The 27,943-nt window shown below is 34.3% G+C and overlaps 1 protein-coding gene across 1 annotated transcript in view; it reads left to right on the top strand.

Moving 5' to 3' along the window:
• Positions 1–6,177, top strand: part of LOC134847841 (IQ motif and ankyrin repeat domain-containing protein 1-like) — a 39,703-nt gene extending 33,526 nt beyond the window's left edge. The window contains exons 4-14 of the mRNA XM_063865075.1: positions 80–244; positions 1,204–1,394; positions 1,658–1,721; positions 2,333–2,535; positions 2,708–2,762; positions 2,855–2,947; positions 3,426–3,546; positions 4,129–4,243; positions 4,755–4,889; positions 5,216–5,383; positions 5,913–6,177. Coding sequence (XP_063721145.1) covers positions 80–244; positions 1,204–1,394; positions 1,658–1,721; positions 2,333–2,535; positions 2,708–2,762; positions 2,855–2,947; positions 3,426–3,546; positions 4,129–4,243; positions 4,755–4,889; positions 5,216–5,383; positions 5,913–6,102 — 1,500 coding nt within the window. The 3' untranslated portion in view covers positions 6,103–6,177. The remainder of the gene's footprint in view (positions 1–79; positions 245–1,203; positions 1,395–1,657; positions 1,722–2,332; positions 2,536–2,707; positions 2,763–2,854; positions 2,948–3,425; positions 3,547–4,128; positions 4,244–4,754; positions 4,890–5,215; positions 5,384–5,912) is intronic.
• Positions 6,178–27,943: the final 21,766 nt, after the last annotated feature.

Genomic DNA, 27,943 nt, shown 5'->3' with positions numbered 1-27,943 from the left:
GCCCACCTGCTTAGTCATGATACGGTGTGCTTATATGGACTGTATCGCATTATGTTTTGGATTTAAATACTAATTGCAGGCGTTCGTGGCTCTGGTTCGAATGGAACAGGAGCGGCTGAGGAAGGAGCAGGAGAAGGAGGACGAAGAGAGGCGGAGGAAGAGGGAGCAGAAGAAGAGGGAGGCCAGGATGTTGGAGGCCGCATTCGACGGCGACAATGACGTCATCAAAACTGTACTCGCTGAGGTATAAGTTTATAACAATATCAATTTGCCGACAAACTCTGCCCATTTGAGACTGAACTAATTTTTGAACGGTAATACTTTTAGTAGAACGGGTCTATATTTCACGTGGAAATATAACAAAATAATGAGAATCAATGCCTGAAAAATAGCTGTAAAGTTAGTTCGCCAATATAATCATATACAGTAGCGGATTTAGGGGGGGCAGGTGGGCGGACGCTTCTCCATTCCCCTCACGAATCGACCCCCCTGCCGACCCAAAGGGTCCTCCCTTTGTACAATTTTGAGATATCCAATTTTGGCTGACTGAATTTGAAATTTTTCTAAAGGCGCCTTTGGCGCCAATCTATACTAATTATGAGGGGGGAGCGCGCGCCGAAAAAACGCTATTTTTTTGCTCGAAATTTTCCAAAAAGGGCCTAAAGAAGCCTTTTTTTAGCCTTTTTTCAAAAATTTGCGTGTGGCGCAGAAAATTATGTCAAATTAGGGTCTTTATATTGGTTTGGGAGAGCTCAGAAAAACAATTTGGTCGACCTAAAAGAAAAAGTCGATAAAATTTTCAGAATTTTTTTTGAAAAATCCCTCCCCCCCCCCCTTCGGGAAATTCCTAGATCCGCGCCTGATCATATATGAAAAGAATCTTGGTGAAAGACCAGGAGATCAATTCTCAGGAAAATTTTTTTCGAACAGCAAAAATAAAAAATTCACAAAAACCGTGATCGACTTCTAGTTTCAAAACTTGAAATTAATTTTCAGATTTTCTAGCGAAATAAAAGTTTTACATGTTGATTCAGCTTATCATAAATTGTTCCAGAAATTCAAAGAGCTTTAAGGGCATGTATTTTTTCATCAAAAATTGAATTCTCTTCCACAAATTTATCCAGTAGTGTCGTTTGGCTAACTAGCATCGTCTTCAGGCATCTTTTAAAAAAACAGTTCAACAAAACAACTTGATGTTTCTAGGTCAGCGAAATGGATGACCAAGCGGGTATACTGAAAGAGGGCTTTGGGGGGTACTTGAGAAAGAGACATCAGCTGGAGATGGTGGACTGTAGAGATGCCAATGGGAACTCCCCCCTCTCCGAGGCAGCTGCGGGGGGACATCAGAGTACTATCCTCATGTTGACGGAGAAGGGTGCGGATGTGAATAGTCGGTATGTCAGAAACGTCATCTGATATTTTTCTCTTCAAAATGGACCTAAAGTTCGTCTTAAGTTAACCTTAAGCATCGTCTAAATATTTGCTAAAGTTATAATCTATATTATTAAAAAGCCGATGGCTAAAAATGTCAAAACTTAGACGTCAATTTTAATTTTTTATTAATTGCCACGAAGATTTTTTCAGAATATAATAAAAGAGTTTAAATTTTTCTCCATTTTTTCGAAAACTATTTCATGTTGGTTTGTGATGATTTTAGGGGTCAGTTTGAGCGCACACCCCTCTACCGTGCTGCGTTCGCTGGAAACTTGGCAGCCGCGCAAGTAGATATGATTCAAATACCCTTTATGAGAAGTAGTGGTCATAAATATTATTCAGACTAAGAGGACATTAATGATTCAATGATGGTCATATAAACATAAAATTCAGTCCTTTAAGTGTGAGCTACCTTCTGGGCCGTTTTTAGACGTTTTAAGCAATACAAAAGTAATCGACTGATCTCAACTTTTTTCATAAACATTAGAACAATAATTTTCAGTTTTTATGTGGTGACACTTCAGATGGTATTTTTGACATTTGAAAAAAAGGTAATTGCTCAATCTTATTCGAATGAAATTAAAAACCTTCCATTGAATTAAATTCGATTTTTGGTTATAGGTAAATCAAACAATTTCTTATAGAATGTATTATCATACTAAAGACCTCTCTTTGAATAAGATTCCTAAGAATTACCCCTTCAAAAGATACGTACCGTACTTCATTCTGTCATAGGGAGGTTTATATTGCAAGCTTCATGAAAGATAAACAGTTTTCAATAAAATATCCTATTAAGATAGAAGATTTGTAAAGATGTTTTTTGGTGGGAAAAACTGCTCGTTTTTTTTACTTGAATACTTCATTCATTGGAGCTCTAAAATGGCTGGGTTAATTAAAGGTACTTCTGACGCAAGGCGCCGATCCCAGACTGTACGCGAGTGACGGGATGCAACCGCAACACGTGGCAGCCTCTGACGACATGAAGAACCTTCTAGAAGAGTGGGACATCTCTGTGACGGAGAGACTGCTGGAGAGTCTTCAGGCGGAGATCGAGAGGAGGAGGAGGGAGGACAAGGCCACTTGTGAATCACACACTGACAAGTGAGAAACATATTTATGGTTTTCAAAACTTTGCCCCTTGTTTTAACCCTCTGATTTCAACCCCACCATCCCTACCCCTCAAAAAAGCGACCTCAAATGGGGAGGCACAATGACATTCTAGGGTATATTTTTTCTTTCTCAATGTAAAAATAACAAAAATACTTTATTTTAGAATGCAAAGTGAGGTTGACAAGGCTCAGAAGATTTATCAGTCCTGCCAGAAACAGGTATTTAAGGAACAAGTTCTTGATAGTCCAATTAGCATAATCAGGTTTTGGGTTTATCTTTATTTAGGAATTAAAACTACTCTATTTTACAGCTTGAAAATGCGCTCTGTGAGCTGAACAGACGAATATACGAGCATGACAAATGTGTCAGAAAACATCAGGAGAAAATTCACATCACGCTCAAGGCAAGCCAAGATATCATAAAACCTCAAAATAGTTATCATATACACGTATAGATTCCTTTCACGATCACATAACTCTTCAAATAACAAAAAAATTATTATTTTTTATTGATTATTTTAAAACTCACTTCGTAATGAAATACTGTTTCTCATTGTAAATTATGTTTTGGAGTGTTATTACTTACTTGAAATGACACAATACTTGACGTTGAATTGACATGAGCATCAGTGGAACCCAAAAATTTTCAATCATTTCTCTCGGCAGCAAGTTTTTGTTTTAGTAATATTCTTGTAGTCATTTTATAACTGAATATGCTTCAGAAGTATGATCACGTTTTAAATTCAATAACATTTTAAAAAAACTTTTAAAAAAAATAATTCAATGCCGCAAGTCAATTTTGGTTGTTTTAATTTTATAACTAATTAGTTTTTTTCTCGATACTCAAAATTTGTTTTTGAGGGCAATCGAGAATGTGTTCAGGCGATCGAGGATGCACAGGAAAAAGTTGATGAGAAACAAGTGGAGACAGACAAGGCCAAAGACAGACTGGACAGAGCTAAAGTGTCCTTAAGAGAGCAGAAAAGAACTATCGCACAAGCAGGTACAACTTTTTAAATCGATGTTTGGGCGAAAAAACATTTTGGTAGTTTGCAGGGCACTATCAGCTCAAGTACGGAAATTAGTTTAGATGGGAAGTTTTTCAAATTGAAATCGAGAACTGCTTCGGACGAAATTATTTTACATCTCAATCAGAGAATCTGTTTTATAGTTTTCAGAGACGTTATTTGGGCTGGAGAATCACCTGATCATTTTTTTCAGTTCTTTTGTTTTCTTCAAGAACAGAGTTTTCTTTCTGGTCACTAACGCAATTCGATTGAAGTTTATTAAGCAGATACTTTTCCCTGATACATTTGCTGTTCTAAGCTGGGCTCTTTTTTTTTATCCAATCCAAATCCAACTTTGTATAAAAGCTGTGTATCTTAACGTGTATCTAAGCTGTGTATCTTCTGTGTATCTAAGCTGTGTAATCTTAACGATTGAAAAGTTACCAGAAAATAAAACACTGTGAACACGAAAAAAAATACTCCGAAAACTATCCGGCTGTAGAATAATCTAGAACGTTTTTTAAATAGTTTTTTTGGCTGATAATTTTGAACTGTTAAAATACTTTTTTTTTGTACAGAGAGAATGGACTCTGGGCTGGATGCTCCAGATCTTCCGGGAGAGAAAGTTGCTGTGCGAGAACTGGACGATGTTCTACTCCGGGATGTCGGCAACAAAATTGCAAGCAACCCTAAGTAGACATCATGTCTTAACTGATTCGTTGCCAGACTAAGATTTCTTTTAACTCAGTTCTTATTAGATGATAGATTTTGAACACTTTTTCGCTGATTTGAGCTATGGTTCAAACCTTAATTCTCACTTTTTAAAAATAGTTTGAGTTTTAAGTTTGAGAAGTTTATGTTACCTGTTACCTTCTGTTACAAATTTTTCTAGTTTTTTTCATAATTTTGATTTGAATACATTCGTGCAACTTGCCTAAGCATCTCTCGGCTTGGAGAAAAAATTCTTCAGCAACCCGCTGCTGTGTCAGATCTTGTTAAGTTTCTGCTTTAGACTTGCCGAAATTATAAAAAGCCCTCAACGCGCCAAAACGGCAAACAAATTTAAAAAAAAAGTAATTAAGAAGAGTACAAAAATTTTCAGATCTCTTTAAGTATAGTTAAAGGGGGGTATAGTTAAAGAGATTGCATTATCAAAAATTATCAAAAAATTTCGAACTAAGTTTTTTCCCTCTTTGTGGTGTAGGTGGCCCCTGCTGATAGACATGAAGGGCCAGGCGTCCACTTTTCTGAGGTACAGAGACACCAACTACCTCATGGCTCTCTCCCCCCAGGACATGGAGACAGAGTCGCTCCGAATGGCACTCCTAGGAGCACTGAGGTACCTGGAAAACAGTTGACTTGCTTACCGTTTGCGAAAACGAATTGTAATAACTATACTAATAGTTGCTTACGAGCATTTCAATTGTTGGTAGTTTATTTAAATAATTTATAAACCTGGCCAACAACTTTACAGGTTGGGAGAAAACTATTGGACGTACAGGTCCGTTACAGGAGTCTCAGCCTCTTTATCACAATATGGTTTTCTTTTTTCTCTGTCCGAGAACTTAATCTTGAAAGCAAGATATATTTTTTCATTAGTACGCTGGTTAGGGAGGAGGAAGGGGAGCTGCACTATAAAAGAGCGTCCCGTATTCCTCTGTTTAGATTTGGGAAGCCGTTCGTGATTGATATGATGCAAGTGGAGATGTTAGACACGGTATGCGACAGACTCAACGAGATAGGAAGCAGCTGCCCCGATAACCCAACTGGTGGATCAGAAGACACCACTGTGTCCCAGATGCTCATTGACAAGACCATAGCTAAACAAGAAAAGTATGGACAAAATAAGTTTCTAGGATTTTACTGAATCTAAAATATTTGAATAAATATGGTAGATCGTTGTAATGGAAATGTAGTGAAAACTAGGAAATTGGATGACACATGGATAACTTTAGTTTTCTAAATTACGTGTAGTTGTAATTTCACTCGAGATATTCATTTTTCTCATGGATTTCTAGGACCAATTTAGGCGCGAAGGTCTGAATATATATTCCTGGTCTGAATAATTTGTTCGGACTCGGTTGCCACAAAAAATGGACTAGAAGGTGAATCTCATATTATTTTTAATACTTTCTAAAACTAGTTTTAATTAATAACGGTTCTAATTTTTGAAGCTCAACTTCAAAGTTTCGCAAAAATTGATGAAAAATTACAAGAAAAATATTTAAAAACTGGAAAATCAAAAAAAAAATACAAACTGATAATTTCCGAACCTTCTTAACACTAACAGAGCGCTTATAACTCAATAATACCAACTTACTCAGCAAAGTTTTTATTTGTAAAATTTCCTTCCTTGTTTTAGCTTCAGATGTTTGCTGCGTGAAAATGACTCGAAAGAATACAAACTCAGTAATTTCACCGAGGACAAATTGTCGAACTTCAAGTTTTTCCTCATTACCAAATTATCCCAACCGTCAGAAACCCTTTTGGAAAAGTTCAACCCTCTCAGGGTTCATATCCCAGGTGCAGATGCGTTTGCGGACATTGACTGAACAAATTGACACTTTTACAGTGAAATTAAAACGATATTTTGACAAAATACAATTTAGTAATAGAAAAAAAACTGATTATCATGAATTTTATTTTAGCAAGAATAACCCGTTATTTGCTGTATAAGAAGCACAGATTGCCCCGTCGACAGTTATCGTTAATTTTATCTGTGAAAAAATTATTTTTGTGTTTCTGTTCAGAAATGAAGTCGATAAAATAAAGTAGGACTTGATAACTTAATAACATATTAGACGGCCGTTCAAAAAAAGTTGGTCAAAAAGTCAGAAAGTCGGTTGGTCCAGGCACAATTATCGATCCTTGTTCGGATGCGGCAACAACAATCAGCTCAACAAAAAAATGAAAAAGTGAAGTTCATTAGAGGCGAACAACAGTGGCTCCCAGTAAAAACTAGAGCTGCTGAAGTGTTGATCTATTTGTTCATGGGTAAACGGTTTTTATATAAATTAATTGTTCATATGTTTTTGAGTGAAAATTTTTTTGACTCAAATCGCGACTAAAAATGAGCTTCAATGTGATATAATATGTCAGCCAAGAAGTTTCTTTGAAGTACGTAAAAATCGGCAGAAGCAACTCACCCTAAGCCAGATTTCCTTCCCTAGCCAAAGTGTGCAAAACAAAAAAGCCACCAAGTTAATAGTTAAGCGCTGTTGAACAGTGACGCCGACCAACAAAGGGCAGTTCATATACTTTTGATCAAGCTATCGATCATCCTAAAAAATATAAGTCACAATTCGGAGTGAGAAGTAAAGTTTTAAGATGGCTAGATGAAAGCTGATTTAGATTGTAGGTAGTAAAACAGCAACATTTTTAAATATCGTGCTGTAATCATTGAATTGGTTAGCAACCATTATTTTAAGGCTTCACAAAATGAAGCAATACAGGCGACAATAAAAAAAGCTGAGGGTTGGTCTCAAGTAACGCAAGACTTTTTCTGAATAAAACATTTCAAAAGTCAGAACATTATAAACAAGCCTGTCTGATTTTTGCGTCTCTAAGCTAGAGACATCAAAACTCATCTGGACTGGAAAACATAAACCTTATTAACATCAGTGAAAACAACTCTTTTTTGTGCCTTATGCATAATGCATTACTACAGAGCTGATTTAAATTATCCAAACAAAATGAACAACGTTGGAAATTTCAAACGCTTTTTTTAAATTGGGATAAGGCTAGACAAAAAGCAAAAGACAATAGTACCTCAAAAACGAGTCAGCTTGGCGTTTCAAGTTTCAGAATTATGCCTGAAATACCATATGAATTCATAAAAAAATACATCAAATGAAGCTTTTTACCGAGCTCAACAAAAATTTAGAAAGGTGAAAATTTGCATAATGCAAAAAATTTTTTGCTTGTTGCCAAAAAACTTCATTTTTATAATATAAAACTCAAAATTTTTGCTTAAAAGCAAATTATGAAAGTTTTTCACAATATTTTGGAGAGTATAAAGTTTTTAAATTATCTTGTGCTGGTTAAAAAGCTCACGTTGATATGCTTTTGTCAATCTTTGACTCATTAATTTTTGATTTCAAAATCAATCAGTTTTTTGCGTAAATTTTTGGACCCGAATTGTGCAAAAAAACTTCTGTTAAAAATCTAAACAATTAGTTTCTTCATCATTTACACCTGAAATCAACCCGATTTGAGAACAAAAAAGGTTATAGTGTTCAAGTTTAACCAGTTTGTCCGGATATTTGACCGGACAATCAGCACTGTCTTAGAAATAATCTTATGGCCTCTATTTGAGATGAATTTCGAAATGTTTAGTCAGTAAAAAAAAACCTGTTCCAAAAAACTCTTAGATTTTTCGGTTCAGTATTTGTGACATTGTAAGAATTTGTGCTGCCTACGAGCATAGAAGCATGTTACTAGAAATAAGACAGTTTTCCGTCGTTTTGAAAATTCAAATTTTTCGTTTGACCCAAAAAAAAAAATTTGAAAAGTTTCCGTATTTAAGAAAAAAATTTTTTCAAAGTTTAGCAGACTTGTACCAAACAAGACTTATCATATCAGCGCAAAACTTTATCAGCCTCAAATTGGTTTTTTTACAACTTAAGTTTTTTTTGTGGACAGCTTACATAAAAATTGAGCAATCATTTTTTCTGGAATGCAAGATTCCAATATGAAAACATGTAACGTAAGCGTCAAAAAAGTCAGACTCTACAAGCAATCCCAATCAATTTGAAAAAAAATTAATGAATAAAAAAAAGTACGTTGAAGAGTTTCGAGAGCATTGAAGCTTTTGCCGCAATAGAAGGAGTCGATTTTAGCATAGGTTTGTTTCCTGACTTTGAAATAAAGTTTTTATTAAATCTTAAAAAGAATGTAAGTATGGTTTCTAAAGCTAAAAAGAGATTGCCTCAATTCAAGATGGAACAATTACTGAGCTGGATCAAATAGTTGCTTACACATGAAATGTACTTTAGGAAAATATCTAGCGTTAAATGTCTCAAACTAGCAAATTTGGCAATTTTCAAATTCCGATAGCTGACAAAAGATCATATCACAGGTGAAATGTTTTTTTTTTAATTTGTGCTTAGGACGTCAAAATCTCTCAGATGATAAAAAAAACACCATTCAGTAACGGTTAGTTGAAACAGGCACATCGAGCACAACTGATCTAATTTTTGTTTCAAAATTGTAACCATAAAGTTTTTGCTATAACTAGCATCTGTAAATCAAATTAGGACAAATCTTAGATTTGATATTTTTGGATTTTTAACTGGAAATGATTGTAATGGTGCTGGTTTTGGTTTTCTTTGAAAACTCTCGAGTGACCACTGTTTTTTTAAAATGGATTCCCAATTTTTACATTACTTCTCAAATTTTCGATGAACTTGATTGAACAGGTTATGCTTGGTGCAGTTTTTTTATTTATTAATTTTCCAATTTTAGATCCGCGTTTCTTATGCCATCTGAAAAATAGCCCGGAGCCTAAATGTACAAATGCTCAATTGTGATCAATTTTTGTCAAGTTATGGGCGATTGAAAATTGCTTGTTTGGCCAATTTGGGATAATTAACGCGCAATATATTTCGTTCTTATATTATGCGTAAGCAGCAGCTTAAATCATTCCAAAATTTTTTTTAGGCAAGATTGAGATTACTACTTAAAATGTGAATAAATATAGAGCAAGGATAGTCGAATGATCCAGTCGAATGTTGTAGCTGTTCCGAATATTCCAGCAATTTTCCTAAAAAAATATTTTTAAAAACATGTTTTCAACTTTTTTTTTCAATTTAGTGTCTTTTTTATTGTTGTTGATAAAATAAGAAAACTATACAAACGCGTAAGAATTTAGCGAAAGTGGCAGAGGTGACAACAAACAGTTATCTTCAAAAAACGAAAAATAAACGAAAGCATGATCCAAAATTATTTGAACGAAAATTCTACAATTGAAAAAAAAATGCACAACAATGAACTTGAAGAAAAAGGCACTTCCATGACTAGTTTTTCTTGAAAGGAAATAAAAACTTTTCATCTTTACCGACTAATTTCCATTGGTGTTGTCTATAACGAACGCTCTAATTTCGAGATCATGTTACTCGCTCAAAATTGGACCACAAATCAAAAGTTTCGAATTGAGTTGTTTATGAGTTTGAGAGAATTTTTAGGATTTTTTAAATTCGATGATTGTTTGCTTACCTGATTTTGTTACCAATATCAGTATCTACAGAATAATCACAACACATTCATAAAAAAAATCAATTCATACAAAAACAATTATACGTTTTTTTTGTGGACAGTGGGTTGAGAGAACTATACAAACGCGTACAAAATTAGCAAAGTAGGCAAAATTGAAAACAATTGTATTCGAAAATCAAAAAACAATAAAAACATGAAAAAAAATTCGAAAAAAAATTGTAAAACTTAAAAAGTATTTTTCTGGCTTAAAAAAGATTTAATTTTTTAGAAAGTGTTAATTGCCAAGGGAGCGTTAAATGGATTTTTTAAATGTCAGTCGACTCTGATGTCAATGAAATAGCTTTAATACGATATATCACTTGACTCATTCCAGTGATTACTTGCTGTACCTGCTATTGCGTGGAAAACAAATTAAAATACAACTAAAACAAAAGCAAACATAAATTGTAATGATAATTCATCAATTATGTTCAGTTATGTTTAATGAGAATTTATTCAAAAATTTCATTCAAACCCCAGATTGAAAAATAGATAAGTTCCTAACAAACATTTTCAAAAATGCCATCCGCATCTATCGGATAGACAAAAGTGACAAAATCTCCTTTACTGGAACATTTTTTCCCGGGAAAAGACCGAAAGCAAAAATTGTCAATCATTCGACGTCTTTATAGCTATCTATAACTGATTGTTTTTTTGAATATACTTTCTGTAAAAATTATAAACAATTTGGTTATGCCATATAAAAATTGAGCGATCAATGTTTCTGGCATACAGGATTCCCATGAAAACGTGTAGAGTAAGCGGCAAAGTAGTCAGGCTCTACAAACCATAGGAATCAATTTGAAACGAGCTTATTAGGTTTCAATAAGTATTACTAGTCAAGTAACGCATCCTTCTAATTTTGAGATAGTGCATGGGATGAAAAATGTTTTGAAAAATTTACATTCAATTTTCAATGCATAAACTTTTTAAAATGCTTTGAAGAATTTTGAGAGCACTCGAACGTTTGCCGTGATAGAAGTAATCCGTTGTAGTGTAGGTTTTTTTCTGACTTTTAGTTAATATTTTTGTATCAATGTCAGTATAAAGGTCAGTATAGTTTCTAAAGCTTAAGGCAGGTTGCCTCAAATCAAGATGCAAAAACTTCTGCGCAGCTTTAAATCGCCGCTCACGTATGAATACAACAAAATATTTAGCGTTAAAGGTCTCAAATTAGAAAAAATGTCAATTTTTAAACCCCCATAGCTTACAATAGATTATATCAGAGGTGAATTATCTTATAAATTTGAGCTCAAGACGTCAAATAACGTTACCTTAAAGTTATCACTATCACCAGCATCATAAAATCAAAATGAGAATATCTTAGATTAACTTATTAAACAGTTGTATCCAGTTTTTTCTCTGGCTGTTAGTTGAGTCTTCCAACTATTATTAATCATTTTTTTTTAATTTAAGGCAAAATGGTTTTCATCTTAATACATTGGGTTCATTATCTGATTTAAATCAATTGAAATCAGGCCAGAAAAATTGGATTTCGATTAGTATCTTCCCTTCTTTTTCGCTCTTTTAAGTTGTAGTTATTAAAAAATAATGACTTATTTGTTTCTGCATATTTGATTACTAAGTCGCCGGTTTTAATTTGATCAGTCGTCGTTCATTTTTCAATTCAATTTAGATGGAGCCCCTCTGCTATCCGATCAACAAAAAACGACATTGCTTCTTAATCACTTTCTAAATTACTTCGTCTAGTGAAGAATAAACTGGTCTGCCAAGATAAGTTTAAAAAAAGGTCTTTTTGGGCGACTGCAAAAACTCGGCGAAGCAGAATTTTACAAAAATTCTAAAAATGTTATTTCTTTTAACACCATTTGAGCCACCTCGCTCAAATCAGGTCGTAGCTGATCAGATTTGTTATCATACAAAAATACTTTCCTTCAGTTCTTATTCAGATCCCGAAGGATGATCCCAGGAGTACGTTACCCTAGTCAATCAAGGAGAATTATAATGCACGCTTCATGCAAGATCTTGGAGATAACCAGCTTTAGAGATCGAAAATCTTTAAATATAGTTTTTTTGTGAGGAAAAGTGTCCTTAATTTTTACTTGCTCTCTTTACCTAACAAAGCACTCACAAAGACTCACACTTATAATTCGATCAATTGTAATCATTCAATTTCATTTAAAGTCAATCATTCATATTCAATTTTCAAAATAATCATTAAATTAGATATTTTAAAAAAAAACTTCGAAAATTTAACGACATCAAGTCTACTCTAAGCATTATATTTTGATCAATATATCTCATGGGAGCCTTTGAGCCGCAAAAAAAGTAAGTATCAAGAAAATTTTAAATTAAATATCTCATACTTTCATCTCTTTTGTTGTCTTAGTTCATTTTGCTCTGATTAACAAGCAGGCAGGCCAAACAAAAATACTTTGGTTTGATTAACACCAAATGATCAATAAAGAAAAAAATTATGTTGAACTTATATTAAAAAAAGGATACTCTTGAAAAAAAAATACTGTTGGTTTTAAAAATGTCGTTTCTGACTAGAAGCTCTAACAATTAAATGCAAACTGAAACTTATTTTCCCCATTTTTACATTCCTCCTCCTATGATTCCCGGGTTGACCTCCATTTACTCAAAATGCTTATCATACAATTCCATACATCAAAAATCATTATCATACAAATCCATACATCATTTTTCCATTCAATTTTCATACATTTTCGAAAAACAATAGAAAAAAAATTAAACCAATTCTGCGGTTTTTGAGAACAGTTGAACAGACTGGTGACAAAAAAAAAACTGATTTAAATTATTTTTTGAAAAAAATGCTTTCCATACAGTTTCCATAATATATGTAATTTTGAAAGTTTGCCCCAAAATTTGTTTGTTTTTTTTCGAACGCAAATCGAATTTTGAACACAAACAAAAAATTTTCGAAAAAAAATTTTTGCATGCAAAATTTGTTTTTTTGTGTGCATAACATAGTCCTGGATTTGATAATATTGGCTTTTTTCTTTTCACTTGAATTTCTTTTTCAAAAACGCTGAAATTTCCTATTTCTTTTGTATGGCGTGTTTATGTATGCCTTGATCAATGTCTGATAATTTGAAAATTGAAAAATTTAAAATAATCATCACTAAAAACTTTTGCCAAAAATTAAAAGTTTGTTACTTTTGTTATATCATTTGTTAAAGACATCTGGAAGACTATTCAGGTCGTTTTTTATGCATTATTAATGGCAGACCGTCCAACCTTTGGTGCTTTGAGTAGCCAAGGTCTGTGTCACTTGTGTTCGGTTGCAAACACAACCCAAAATTTTTCAGAAAATAAATATAGAACCGACTATAACTTTTTGGTTTATGGAGAAAACACCTATTATGCAATTTCCTTTAATGGGAAAATATTTGTTATAGAGTTTTCATACAGTTTTCTGTACGTATGGAATTGTATGAAGTTGTATGAAAAGAAATTTCCCATTTATGAGGATTGTATGATAAGCGTTTTTGGTCAACCCGGGTTGTCTGTAGCGGTGATCTCTGCCAGAAAATCACTCCAGACTTTCCATTGATTCAGTTTCGCTACTCTGAAAACTAGAGATGGAGATGAAGGTGAGTTTAGGTCTCTCGGCTACCTTTTCAGAATCTGACTTAAAACTGCTCGTACTAGAACGGGGTTCAGAATTTTTTGAATTCATACGCATGTGTAAATTAAAATTTAGTGAACATAGCAAATAGGCTGGCAAAAAGGTCCATGAACGCATGTGAACCAAAAAAAATGCTGGCTTGTTTTTTCGAAAACCTCAACTTGTAGCTTCCAAGAAAAAAGATAGCCCTAAAGCGTATTAAATTACAGAACACTTGACACTTTTTTGATAAAAGTAACCCAATTTGAGAAAACTGGATCATTAACTGAAATTTTATTACGTAGGGAAACCTGTATATTAAGTTGCACTTTCGAAACTAGAAATTGATCACCATTTCCTTCACACTTACGCTTTTGCTGTTCAGAAGTGGAGTTTGCCTTCCTTTTGTCAAAAGAAATGATCTGAATTTAACGAAAAATCGCAAGTCAAACCGTGAAAAAATTAATTTGAGCCTGAACAACTTTTAGATTGAACTTTCAAAAAAGCCAAAAAAAATGATGACGACATATAGAAGAGTCTGAATGAGGGGCTGATCTATAACTTTTTCGAGGGGGGCAGATTTTCAAAAAATTCCTTTCTTTTAGGTTGGCCAAATTGATTTTTCGAGCTCTCCCAAGCACTGTTTTGTCCTTGTTTTGACCAAAATTTTGAAAAAACAGGCCAAAAAAGGCGTTTTTAGGCACTTTTTGGAAAATTTTGAACAAAAAATTGCGTTTTTTCGGCGCGCGCTCCCCCCTCAAAATAAGTATATACTGGCGCCCAAGGCGCCTTCAGAAAATTTTAAGAGTCCATCACCAAAAATGGATTTTGGAAAATAGTACAATGGGGGGACCCTTTGGGTCGGCAGGGGGTCGAATCCCTGAGAGGAAAGCGTCCGCCCCCCCCCCTAAATGCGCCCCTGGTCTGAATAACGTTCTGCGACTCCTACTAATTTCACTGTGTCATGGATACAAACAGACATATTTTGCCTATCCAGTAGCACCCCATGTCAGTTCCCTTTAAATAAGGAAGGGTTTGTGAAAACCTTTATGAAGTTAAAAAATCAGCTCATAGAAAATCACATTGTTTCTTAGTTATACCATGTTTGAGTTTGCAATAATTTTCCGAGACTCTATGTCAGACATTTTTGTTCTGCCTTAAATTATAGCTCTTAGTTAGCTTAACAAAATCACTTCAATTGTCTTAAAATCAAGAACTTTTACTATAATTAGTGTGAAAGAAATTGATTATGAAACAACCATATCTTACAATACAACAAGTTGAAGCTTTTCAACAAATTGGACTCAGGTTTTTATCAGACTTTGCGCTCGGTGTGGTTCATTTGTTCTCACAAATTTCGGCTATGTAATTAGCACTTTTAGCAGGAATTTTTTTTGCACTATCCGCAAAACTTTAATCTACTTAAGATTACAAACGTGATCTATATATTGATTTTTTGTGGGGGATTGAAAATACCTAAACTGATCAAGTGCTAATAACTAATGCAGTTAAATTCTTGATTTTTTTCAGTCTTAGCGGCAAAATGTTTTGGCTCAGAAAACGTTCCAATTCAAATTCATCAAGGTTTTCCAAGCTTTGCACTATTTGCATCAATATAATTTAAAACATGCGATACAAGATATTGAGTCTAAGAGAAAAAAGAAGCCAGTTTCGAAACAAATTTTTGAAAATCAAGGCAAAAAAGTTACTTGATAAAATCAAAGTTTCTATATCTACAAACTTTCAATATTTTTTTTCTCGGATGATGCTCATAAACAGACTTATCAAAATTGAAAATCGATGGCCAGACGGCAACTAAAAAAAACTTGGTTCGACCAAAAAAAAGTCAGAAAGTCAAAAACTTCAATTAAAACCAGCGCGATTTCAAAAAACGTACTTTTTGAAAAGATTGTGGCAAAACCAGTTGAGCTGCGAAGATGTACAATCTGTTATTTCAATTGAACCCTTAAACACTGATTTGACAGAGTGTTGGAGAATAGGAAAAATTTTCCAAAAAACGGTCAGGTTCCAAAAGGTGGACATTTTCTAAGGTCAAAACAACTCAACTACCCAAATTGAGGCGTAGCAGTTTATGCAGGAAAGATTCCCAGATTAGTTTATTTACATTGAATCCTTATTTGCAAGTTGGTCTAAATGTTTTCCAAGAAAATAGAATTATTCCAAAAAATCTCTCCCACTGAAGTTTTCCAAGGTCGAAGAGCGCCCAGTGAGGTATAAAAAAGGAAAACGGAAAATCTAGGTACACAATAGGGTAGCTGGTCTCCCCACAAGAACTAGCCGTCAGTAAGCCAGATTCAAAAATATCATTTTTTTTAGCAAAAGTTAACATGATATAGAAAAAGCTAAGGTTCCGCCAAATAATCAGCACTTTTATTTGCTACTTAAAAATGTGGATAGCGTTATATGAAAGTACGCTCTGCTTGTGTAAAAATTAAAATTTTAGACGACCCGTTTATATTGAAAGAAGCAAAATCACTTTTAAATATAGCCCGCGAAGAACATCATAAGTTGACTAAGCCAATATAACATAAGTCGAACCGGTTTAACCGAAAAATTATACAAAAAATTAAATGACGCAAAATGAATTGCTTTCAATGTGAGATGCGCATGCTGGAGACAATGATGAAAATCATTCTTCTAAAATGTTCTTTTTATAAATTAACTGTTGAAAAATATGTTTTTTTTTTATTTTTGAAATTAGGTCAAACGCAAACCAGTTAAAAGGCAATCGGAGTCTTTTTAATGAACAACATGATTTTTTTCAGACAGCAGAAGAAATTGAACAACCAGAAGTTAGTAATGCAGTCTACCTAGTTGGGACCCAGTTAATCAGAGGCGCTTCAGCTTTCATCGCCCTGATTGGTTGTGCTGGCAACGTAATTACTTATCTCTCTGCCAGAAAACTGGGCAACTCTTCTGGTTCGGTGTTCATGCGCTGTCTCGCACTGGCCGATTCTCTTTTGCTGCTTGTCCATGGACTTCTCCTATCAGCCTTTCCTCTATTTTCACTTGATTTGTTGCACCTCAGTGAAATATTCTGCAAAACTCTGTCATCATTCTTCACTTTTGCTGGTCCAATGTGTAAGTTTTGCGCATTTTCCGTTGTTCCTGAACAGATGTTTTCGATAAGATAAATATAATTTTAGATTTTACTTACAGTATGGTTACTGCTTCAAATGAAGGAAAAAAGGGATAATTTTTTAATCAGAATGATGAAGTTTGACATCAGGGTCAGTTTCAAATTTAGATGCGGGTGCATAGCGAAAACTGCCAAAGTTTTGTCACCATGTTTTGGAATTGGAAAAGCTACTATTTTATAACAGCCATCTGGCAGACCTACCCTGAAAAATAATGCGTATGTAAATATATGCTAGCTTTGAGCGGGAACACTTAATAAGAAAACGTTCTCAAAAACAGCAGTTTTGCCAAAAAAATTTGCTTGCGGCGTAGAAAGTTTGCTACATACAGGGAGCAAATTTTGCTACATACAGGTTAATAAATTTACTACATACAGGCTCAAACTAAATTCTTTACTGAATGAAAATGTCTTTTTAGTCATAACTTCTTTTGTTGAGTTTTTTTCAGTAACGCGCGCTGGAACTTGGTAAAAGTGAAAGAATGAGACCAAATCATAACTTGAAAAAATTTTGAAAACTGGAATATTAAATTGTGTTCATATTCAATGTGATCAAGTTAAGTGTAACCAATCTGTCTGAAAATTGTGGAAAAGTTCAGCACTGCCCGCACTCAGTAAAAAGAGAAAATAATAGATTATAATGGACTTTTATTGTCAGTCTCCATAAGTTTAAAAAAAGAGATTATAATTGATAAAAAATGGATTATAATGTTACTATTTTTCGAAACAAAAAACCCATTATAATCGAATATTTCTGAAAAATTTTTCTAAATAATATTTTTCGAAAAATATTTCTGAAAGTTTATTGAATTATAATCCATTTTAATCGATTATAAATAATTTTTTTATTCAAAAAACGTCATCGCTTCATTTCATTTTATTTTTGTTTTGTTTTGTGTGATTTTCAGTTGGTTTCTTTTCTTACTGTTTACCGTTTACTTTCTTACTGTTTACTGCAAGGACGGATTGAGGGGGGGGGGGGGTTTCGGACGCGTTTTTTAGGAATTCGACCCCCTGCCTACCCAAAGGGGTGTTTTACTTTTGTACTGTTCTGAGAAATCCATAATTGGTGACGGACTCGTTGGCCTTTGGCGCCAAGAAAACTAATTTTGAGGGGAAGTGCGCGCCAAAAAACGCATTTTTTTTTGGCGAATTTTTCCAAAAAATGCCTTAAAAAAGCGCCGTTTTTGACCTGTTTCTTCAAAAGTTTGCCTGCGGCGCACAAAATTTGGCCAAAACAGGGTCTTTTAGGTGCTTTGGGAGAGCTCAGAAAATCAATTTGGTGTACCTAAAAAAAGGTCAAAATTCCGCCTCCACCCTTCGAGAAAATCTCACATCCGCCCCTGGTTTACTGCTTTCTTATTTCTCACTGATTTTTCACTGTGTTTTTATGCAGAATAGCTAAATTATCCATCATAATATTTCATTTTTTCGTGTAAAATACTTTTTTGATAGAAAAAAGGATTATAATCTATAAGAATAGATTATAATAGATTATAAGAGATTATAAGAGACTACAAGAGATTTTCGGAAAAATTAGAATCAGTTATTATTGATCATAATTTATTATATAGTCACCAAAAATTTTATGATTACAATGAATTATAAAACGTTTAAACATCTAAAATTGGCGCCTATAATTGTTTATAATTTTGCTAAAAGTGTGATTTTAGTTATAATATAATCGATTATTTTCTCTTTTTACTGAGTGCGGGGGAGACATTTTTTTGAAACTTTCCGAATATCCAATTTATGGCTATTAGCATAACTAACCCCCAACAAGACTCTTCGCATACAGGGCAAAGCCCCTTAATCCATATCGAATAGTTTTCGAGAAAACAAAATATTTAAAAGCTGTAAATTTTGGATAAAATCAATGAAAAATAATTTGTGAAAATTTGAGCCGTATGAAATTAATACGACCAACTAGCTAGCCTCAATTGAAACTGAAACGATTTTTTTTGTGCGGGATAATTCGCCATGCATAAATAATTTGTGTTACGCTTCGAGCATTATGAATAAAATCTTCAAAGCGCGCATAAGCTAGTCCAGAGCATGGCCGAATTGACAATGTTCAGACTCCCGTGACTTTGCAAAAAATGATCGGCGGTAAAATATCTTTTTAAATTTGATTTCAGGTATCGGCAGTAATCAATATCTTCAATGGGTATACAAAAAAAAATTTTAAATTTATTATTTCGATCGCCAAAAATTGACTGATTAAAATTTCCACCAAACATATATATTCCGTTTTCTTCGAAAGTCGGATAAACAAGTTTTCTTCGAGTACTCAAAATATCAATTTGACCCTTTCTGAATCCATGAAAAAATATTCATAGATTTTTTCAGTTTCCACCCTCACCTTTCCATTTTTTAATTTAATTTCCATTATACCTAAGCGCGTGGTGTTAGAATGCAAGGTATTTCAAAATTGTTATTTTGTTCTTCATGCCATTTGTTTTTTTTCCTTTTGATAGCTTAAATTTTTTCAAAATTGAAGGTGAGAAGGGGTGGAGAAAAGCCTAGAAATAGATGTCCCTCAAAACAACCATCCGTGATCCAGCCCCTTAATTTTACCCCATGGTTTTCTTGAGAGGGACGGATTAAATCTTGAGTTTTAAAAGAGCGTCGAATTTTTTTTAGCTTGACTAAATTCTTTTCCGCACTCTCAAAAACACTCTGAAAACTTCAATTTGCCCAAATTTTCGGCACCACTCGCAAGTTTTTAAAATGAACGACCATAAACTGCAAATGAGCTTCTTGGCGCGCGCACTCCGCAAACCTTTTATATAGTTGCTCAAAAAGCGCTTTCAGAAAAAGTTTCAGACGAAATTGGATGTCATAAACTACTAACAAAAGGGACATTACGAGGCCAAACTGTGCACTGGATAGGCGCACAATTTTGTGTCTGTATGTTCCTGGATTCCAGAGACAAGTCTTTAAACATGTTAAGACTTTGTCGGAACGATCAGAGGAAATTAAAGAACAAAAGAAGTACAAAAGCAGCGTCCTTTTTGCGGAATCCGCTTACAATGCACAAAATGCACAGTTTGGCCTCGTAATGGAGCCCTTTGGGTTATGAGGCGAATGAAAAATTTTAGGAAAAAACTGCATCAATTAAATATACTTTAAACTTACAGAATGTCTTGGAAAATGATTTCTTTTTCATTGTTTCAAGGGCACAGAAGCATTTCGTACTAATCAAACTTGAGTCACGATGGGAAAATGATGATAACTCATTAGTAATCATAAAAATTTTAGAGCAAAAGCTCAAAACGTTGGCCATATTTAGCCGTTTTTTGTTTATAACATACCTCCAAAAAAACAGCAAAAATATTTATTACTAAAAATAATGCGTAGAAACTAGTAAAAATAATGAAACAGAAAAGTTTAGGGCGCATGCGACTGCAATGAAAAAAAAACAATTGTTCAAGTTTAAGTGGATTTAGGGGAACGGACGCCTTCTCCCACTTCCAGATTTTAGCCACACTTTGGATATTCCCATGTGCCTTTTTGAGACATCGCATTTGTTGACCACCTGTTAAATGTCAACAAATTTTCCAAGTTTTTTTAGTCAATAAAAATTTCGAAAAGCTTGTTGACGTCTTCTTTTTAGATCAATCAAGTTCAGATTCAGAGTTTTCTTGTAATGCCAAAAGCACCCAATGTAAACAAAGCTTTTAGTCGCAAACGAGGGGCGGATTAAGGAAGGAGCGGATAGGGAGACGCTCCTCCCCCCAGGGATTCGACCCCCTGCTGACCCAAAGGGTCTCCACTTTGGTACTTTTAAAGAAATCAATTTTTCGACTCGTTTTTTTTTAAATTTGCCTGCGGCGCAAAACTTTTTTGTCCAAATAGGGTCTCCTTAGTGTTATCGGAGCGCTCGGAAAACTCAATTCCGTCGACCTAAAAAAGTCAGTGAATTTTAGTGATTTTTAGAAAATTTTTGTGAATTTTAGAAAACTTTTGATGGCTTTAGAAGTTTTTTTGACATGCTTACCCTTCAATAACGACATATGTCGGCGTTGAAGGCGCTTTTAGAAAGACTGTACGGTTGGTCGGCACATTCAAACTAAAATAGTACCAAATGGGGATACCGGAGGTTATCAAGTTCTTAAAGGGAGAGAGAGAGCCATCGCATCCCCTGAATCCGCTACTGTTTAGGGGAAAAATCAGTAAGGGGAGAAATCCGTTAGGGGAGAAATCTGCTACTGTTTAGAAAATATTTTGGTTCTTTCCCATTACAGTCCCTTGCATCATAGGCTTTCTAGAAAATTGTATATTCCACTGCGGTTTTTTTGTAACGCACGAGCCGCGGTCAAACGCGCGCGTTCAAGATCATCATTGAGTTTTCTTATTCAATTCTGATAATTTCAGCCGCCCATATTCTCGTGGCTCTCTCCGTGGACAGATTGCTCGCTGTGTTTCTTGGTGCCCGGTATTCAAATGCACGTGGTTTCTCAATGGCATGGCTCTCTTGTGCTGCTATAACTATAATAAATCTTTTTATATACACACCAATGTTCTTTCTCGCTACATTTCGAGACAACTCGTGCTTTGCTGCGAACGAGACGATAACTTTGTTCCCTTCCGACGAAGCGAAAAAAATTTATCTGGGAGTTACAACAGCAGGGATGTATGTTGTTCTTCCAGGAGTTGTTCTCATAATCGTGAATATACTGATCATCATTAAGATGAAGGGACGCCCACGATCCATAATCGGACAAAGAGGTCAGGAGCGTGAAGATGACATGACGTTTTCGCTGATGTTTTTGTCAGCTTCTTTTCTTGTGAATGGAGCCATTTATTCAGCTGTGTTGGCATTGCTGGTTCTGTTTCCAGATGAATCTCAGTCATATTTGGATTTCATGGTGGCTGCAGCTGTAAGATTAATCTAAATTTTGACTTTCCAAATTTTTGTAATCATCTTGCTAGATAAGCCTTGGCCATCGACCAGGGCTTCGACATAGATTGCATATATGGGACGCTCTGGAATTTGCTCTTTATCGAAAAAGTTTGGGAAAACTCAAACTTCAAAAATTTCAAATTTTTTTTATACTATCATTTTTAAAAACCGTCTGATGCCATTTGCGGATAAGGTTCTTAAAACTTGTATTTTAAATACAACTGATTTATAAAAAACAATCATCCTCCTAGATAAATATCTCATAGCGCACATCACTAAGAAGTCCCGATTGTCTTTCAAAATTTTATTATTGAAACCAGTAATACTCGATCAAAACTGATCGCAGATATTTTTTAAAATATGTAAGTTAGTCATTCGAAAAATGGACTGATGCTATTTGCGGAGAGAAAATCTAAATTTTTTTAGTGCCACCTTGTTGATGATAACGCATTGAACATCATAGATATAAATGTTATAGTGCGCAAATGCATGCATAACAATTCATTCAAGTTTTTATTTTTAAAACCCTTGATGCCCTGCACCGAGCGCCCATGGATTCAAATCGACTATACCCGAGGCAAAAAATTCCACTATAATCCATTAAAGATGTAAGCTTTAGACCATAAAACTGATTGTTTTGCCATTATAATCGATTATTTATGAAATTATTCCATTATAATCGATTTCAATCCATGATTCTTGGCACTAAAACCGATTATTTTTGCCAAAGTAATCGTTTATATTTGATTTTTTTAAAACGAAAATCCATTATAATCCATTATATTTGATAAAAATCCATTTTAATTCAAGAACTAAATTCGATTACTTTTGCAGAAACTTTGCAAAATTTGAAAAAAATTGACAAAGTGTTTGCCATGTCTTTTACTAAATGCCATGTCTCAAAATCATCCCCTCAATTTTTTTACCTCCCCCCAACAAGGGGTGAAGGTAAACGAGAGGGTAACAACCATTCACCCCTCCCCCTAATTCTACCAATAAATAATCCCCCCTGTTCAACCATAAAGGGGGGGGGGGCGAATGGCGGTTGTAGTAAACTGGAGGGGGGGGGGCGTAAACTGGAGAATTGGAGTGAAATCGGAGGAAGGGGGGTAAACGGGGAGAGAGGTAAATGGGGGTAAACTGGGGGGAGGGGTAAACTGGAGGGGAGGGGTAAACTGGGAGTTGAGGGTAAACTTGGGGTAGCTTGGGGGGCGGTTTGAATCAATCAACCCCCTTCCACCCAATTCTAAACTTATTTAACTCCCCCTATCGCCATTCAAACCCTACCCCCTTCCTCGCCCTGCTAAAGGCGGTTGCGGTATAGAAAACCAGTAAATTGAAGTGTTAAACTGCGATGAATTGAAAAAGTAGGGACAAAAGTGTAGATGAGTTCTATTGTGAAATGTAATTTAAGAAAACGTAAAACGTAGCAAATGCTCTAAACAAGAAATGAGATTACTTTGAAAAAGTTTGTAAAATTTATGAATAAACTATCAAAAAAAACAATATAATCGATTTTAATTGATTTTATTGTGTTATATTGGCATAAAAACTATTAGGATTATGATCCATTTTAATGGATTCTAATCTATTATTCTGTAATTTTATAGATACTGACCATATCATGACGACATAATCTAGTATGATCCATGGGCGCTCGGTGCGTGGCTTGCTCAAAACTGATTGCAGACAACAAAATGTCTTCTTTTGATTGCCAGAACTGAAAAGGCATTCCAAAGAAAAAATGTATGGTGCTTTTGTTGGGTCTAGGAACAACACATCAATAATGGATTATTTAAAAAAAAATCCCTAATCATCAATTAGAGGCTCAAAAAGTGGGAAAAAGTCAATAATTTGTTAAGCAGCTGATGAAATTGAGAAATTCTACAAAACAATTTTCAAATTAATCATATTTCATAACTTTTTGACAAAATCTTCGGCTTGAAGTCCCTAATTATACGATTCGGCCTGAAGCCCCGACGGTTTGATGTCCGCAACTCACTTTTGTTTGGAGTACGAAAAATAGGTGGCGTCCCTCATGATTGAAGGACCGAATGCTTGAAATTTATTTTAGCTTACTTTCAGCCAATCAGAATTGAGTATTCAAAATCTCAAAGTAGATCGTGAAAATCTCGAAGTAAGAAAATAAATCCAGGCCATTAGTGTTAATACTGACCGATTAGATAATAAGCAGATGAGTTTTCAAGACTGAAAAATTCTTATGATCTTGAACTCATAAATCTTGATGATTATCTGACTAGTATTGCGGTTCTAACCCGCAATTTGTAATATTTTTGATTATTTTTCACTAATTTAAAACATTTTCTGTTAATATTGACTTCGATTTTGTGAGAAAGGCATTTAGCCAATAGGAACGTTTAGCGATTTTGATTGGTTGAAACTTTTCAAGCATTCGGTCCTTCAAGCATGAGAACCCTCCCCCGAAAAATAGACTTACAAAAACATGAAGCGCGTATAACTAAACGTATTTTAAAATGCACCAAATTGTGACTTTTCACTCTAGTGACAATCGGTCGATTCCAAAACAGTGTGAGTCTTTTAAGTAACGCTTGTGATACTTTCCAATACTCCTAGAGACAGTTTGTGGAAACACGAAAACAGTTTGAATACTTTGAACCAGAAAAACGGGCCATTTTTACTGTTTTTCGCAGTTTTTTTTACTTGTCAAAAAATTAATTATGGACTAATTAGGTTGCTCCAAACAAATATAGGTAATTTTGAGGCCTTGCAGTTTACCCAATGTGTGAGAAGGGGCGATAAGAGCCAAAAAATGAACAAGACTGCTCGTATATCGTATCCTTAATCGGCATCTAATAAATTCTGGTTAATAGAATATTAAAAAGTCATAGATAAATCAAACAACGTGAGTCTGAAAACTTTGGTAGTGCAAAATAAGATTTCTCGTATATCAGGGCAAAGCTATGAATGATTCGTTTGCACCTTTATTGGTACCAAGTAGTTGTTGGTACTAAAGAACCATAAAATTTTGGCAATATACAAAATCAATACGACTGATTAGCTTGTCTCAATATTTTTTTGGATCAATTTTGGATTGGAGTGCTGGATATATGAATTGCGTTCGTTTAAATTATATTTCAAAAACCTTCGCAGCTCGCATAAAGTAGTCCAGACCATAAACCAAGTGGCATTTTTAAAACCCCAAAACTCGAAAGTATTTTTTTTGGCTTTTGAACTTAAGGAGTCAATATCTTTGTTAGGGTTTAAAAAATTTTTGGCAAAACTATTATTTCGATCGCCAAAACCTGACGGAATGAAAAACTACCCCGAGCATAAATAACCGCTGTTCTTCAAGATTTCCGGAATTGATGGCAAAATTCATTAATTGAAAGACTTGTTTTCCTCTTTTACACACAAAATACATAACAACTGTAGAATGCAGAACCATGTGATATATATTTTTTTGCAAACTCGAGAAATCTTAGAAAGACCGAGAAATTAGAAAGACTTTAGAAAAGAGATGTACCACAAAAAAAAGTTAAAAATGAGCCCCAGTTTGCAAAACAAGTCCACTTATTAAGCAGGCTTGTTTTGCAAACTGAGGCTCATTTTTAATTTTTCTTAGTACTTAAATACATTTAGTACTATTTTTAGTAGTTTTAGCACTTATTTTTTTTCTACTAGTTTTTACTTCGTTTAAATAGACTTTTCTGTTAACAGGTGCTGCCGATAGTGATTAACAGCAGCATCAACTTCTTTCTCTACTACAAGGCAAGCCTCACATTCCGCTTAAAATGCTGGCAACTATTTGGTGCAGTTTACAATCCGGAGCGGGTCCACACACGGTACAATTGTGATAAAGGGGATCTTTATTAGGATTGTTACAGCTTGTTGAATTTCCGTGAAAAAAAATCAATCAGCGCCAGCGCGTTAGCAATTAAAAAATTTTGTGTTTGAATGAAATAGGGATGAATTATAAATACTCACTGCGGGTACGTATATATCTGTACTTGGATCTACTTAACAATCTCCCTTCCCTTTCGAGAACAGTGGGGATTGTTAAGTAATCATAATGGTCGATTTTTCGACCAATCAGATTGCAACAAAATTCGAGTTATCAATGCATGCTCTATTGCTAATTTACTGTATTTATTTATAGGGGTAGAGATTTTTTAGATTTTTTAATAGATACCATAGGGGGAGGTTGTTGAGTAGCTTTGTGTAAAAGACCGAGTAGCTTTGTGTACTTTAATTAAGTCAGGGGTGACCGATATCACAATTGTAACACATGCAATTAAACAGGCCACAGCAACAACCGGCTGCTCAAGTCCAGATGGCTGCTGTAGCAAAAACAAAACCAGCTACCAGAGTTGTTGACAACTTGGCGTATGAGGGGACTATACGAAAATAACTTTCTCGCAAGCAATTTTGCATACAATTCAAAATTTAACAAGACTGCTCGTATCAGGGCGAAGCCCCAAATGTTCCGACTGCCTTTTAAGGTTTGTGGAGTAGTAGGTACATCAAAAAATTAACTGCAAAAAAAAATTCTAAAATTTGAGTTTTTTAAAATGAAATCATACCCCCACACGCCATATAAAGTTCGAAAGAATAGATTTCGCTCATTGTAACATATCAATTATGGCAAATATGCTTCTTTCAACCAATTTGGAACGATTTCAAAGACGGATTAAATCTCCGCTTACGCTTTAATAGCGCGAATTATATCGTTCGTTAATTGTCCCAAATGATTGGCCAAAATGGCAATCTTTAAACCCCCATAACTTTACGAAAAATGATCACAGGTAAAATATCTTTTCAAATTTAAGCTCAGGAAAACAATACCTTTTGAATGATATACAAAACTTCAGTCAAAAATGGCTAGTTAAAAAGGCAAAATTTGTCTGAAGAAAAAAAACCCGCCCGAGCACAATATTCCGTTACTTTTGTATCGATAGTCGGAACAATAAATTTGATCTGTTTTGGGAGCTCAGAAACAAAGTTTGCTCCGTATTGGCCCGTGAGACACTATAATATCAAAGTTTTTGCAGCGTCTTCAACGTAAGAATGCTTGTTTTGAAGTGAAAAATTAGAAATAAAAAGTGTTGCAATCCGAACAAAAAGGTCAAAAAGAGCGGATTTCTAACAATAAAAATTAAAGTATTATCAATAAAGAAATCATGCAAATATTTAGGAATTCACGGTGATAGGAATCACGTGGTTAAAAAATTAAATAGTTTCTGCGGTGTTATCTACAAAAAAAATGTTTTTCCAACGAAAATTCTTCTTTTATTCTACAATTCTTCTGCAAAAAGCATAAAACACATGGCATCTTATTATATGGTTCTACCTGCTTCACTCGACTAAAGAAAACTGAAAAGGCACAGCGGAGAATAATATCAACAAGTATTATTTTATAAGCGGTAAGTTGAAAAACTCAAATATTTGCACTGTTCATGAACTTGTTGTCGTTGAGGTTCTAATAGAACTTTTTTAATGCCTCAATAATTCTTCCCCTCATGTTTGTATAATAAAAATGAACCAACTGAACGTTATCAGATAACATTTAGGAAAAAAGGTTTACATTCCATTAAGCTTTATCAAAACACGGACAAAAGGAAGGTCGAAAGAAACTCTTGTTAAAAATCCTATTATTGGGAAAAATTGTAGATCTCACTCCGGCAGAAATTGATAGGTTAACTTCTTTAAAAATTATTCAGCATGTTATGATGATTGAAAAATTGAAAAGAAATAAAAAAGAAATCAAAGAAATTTTCTTCTTTCAACTGTTTCTTTAAAATGTGCTTCCATTCAGGTCACTCCATCAGTACTAGGGCTCAAACTAGAAAAGCTTGCTGGCCCACTTTGAGTTCTTGTCGATTAAAATAAATTTATTTTTTTAACAGTATGCATGTTTTTATTATTCGACTAAATTTAATTATTAAGATTTATATATTATTTCCACAACCTGATGAATAATGCTATCGAGCGATTTTCTTCAGGCAAAATCAGTTGCCACAAAACACTTAGCGTCTAAGGTCGATTGATAAACCATTGATGGCTATTCAGTCCTACCTTGTCTGAATGGACTTTCAGTGCCACATCGGCTGGGTGTTTTGTTTTTAGACCAACTCAAAGAGACAATGAAACATTTCGCAGTTATTACGTCAGTAGTAAGGCTAAAATATACGATCAATGAGCTCTTAACACATAACTGTCAGTTTTCGCCTCACAAAAAAACTTTCATGCAAAAATTTACATATTAATGTTTTTAAAGTCTTTTTTTATTCCAATTGAAAAAACGCCAAACCATCAAAAATGTTTGTCTCGTGTACGTCAATTAAGCTTTTAATTATCAATATTAAATTCTATTCATTTAAAGAAAGATTTTTTCGTGGAAACTTCACCTGTTGATAAAGATTTCAAATCATACAACTTTCATGAATAAAAAAACTCTTGTCATGCATTTCATTATGTACAAAAAATAAGGTGAAATCTCACTGATGA

The sequence above is a fragment of the Symsagittifera roscoffensis genome, chromosome 6 (assembly GCF_963678635.1).
Source record: "Symsagittifera roscoffensis chromosome 6, txSymRosc1.1, whole genome shotgun sequence".
NCBI lineage: Eukaryota > Metazoa > Xenacoelomorpha > Acoela > Convolutidae > Symsagittifera > Symsagittifera roscoffensis.
This window is presented reverse-complemented; position numbering and strand designations above follow the sequence as displayed.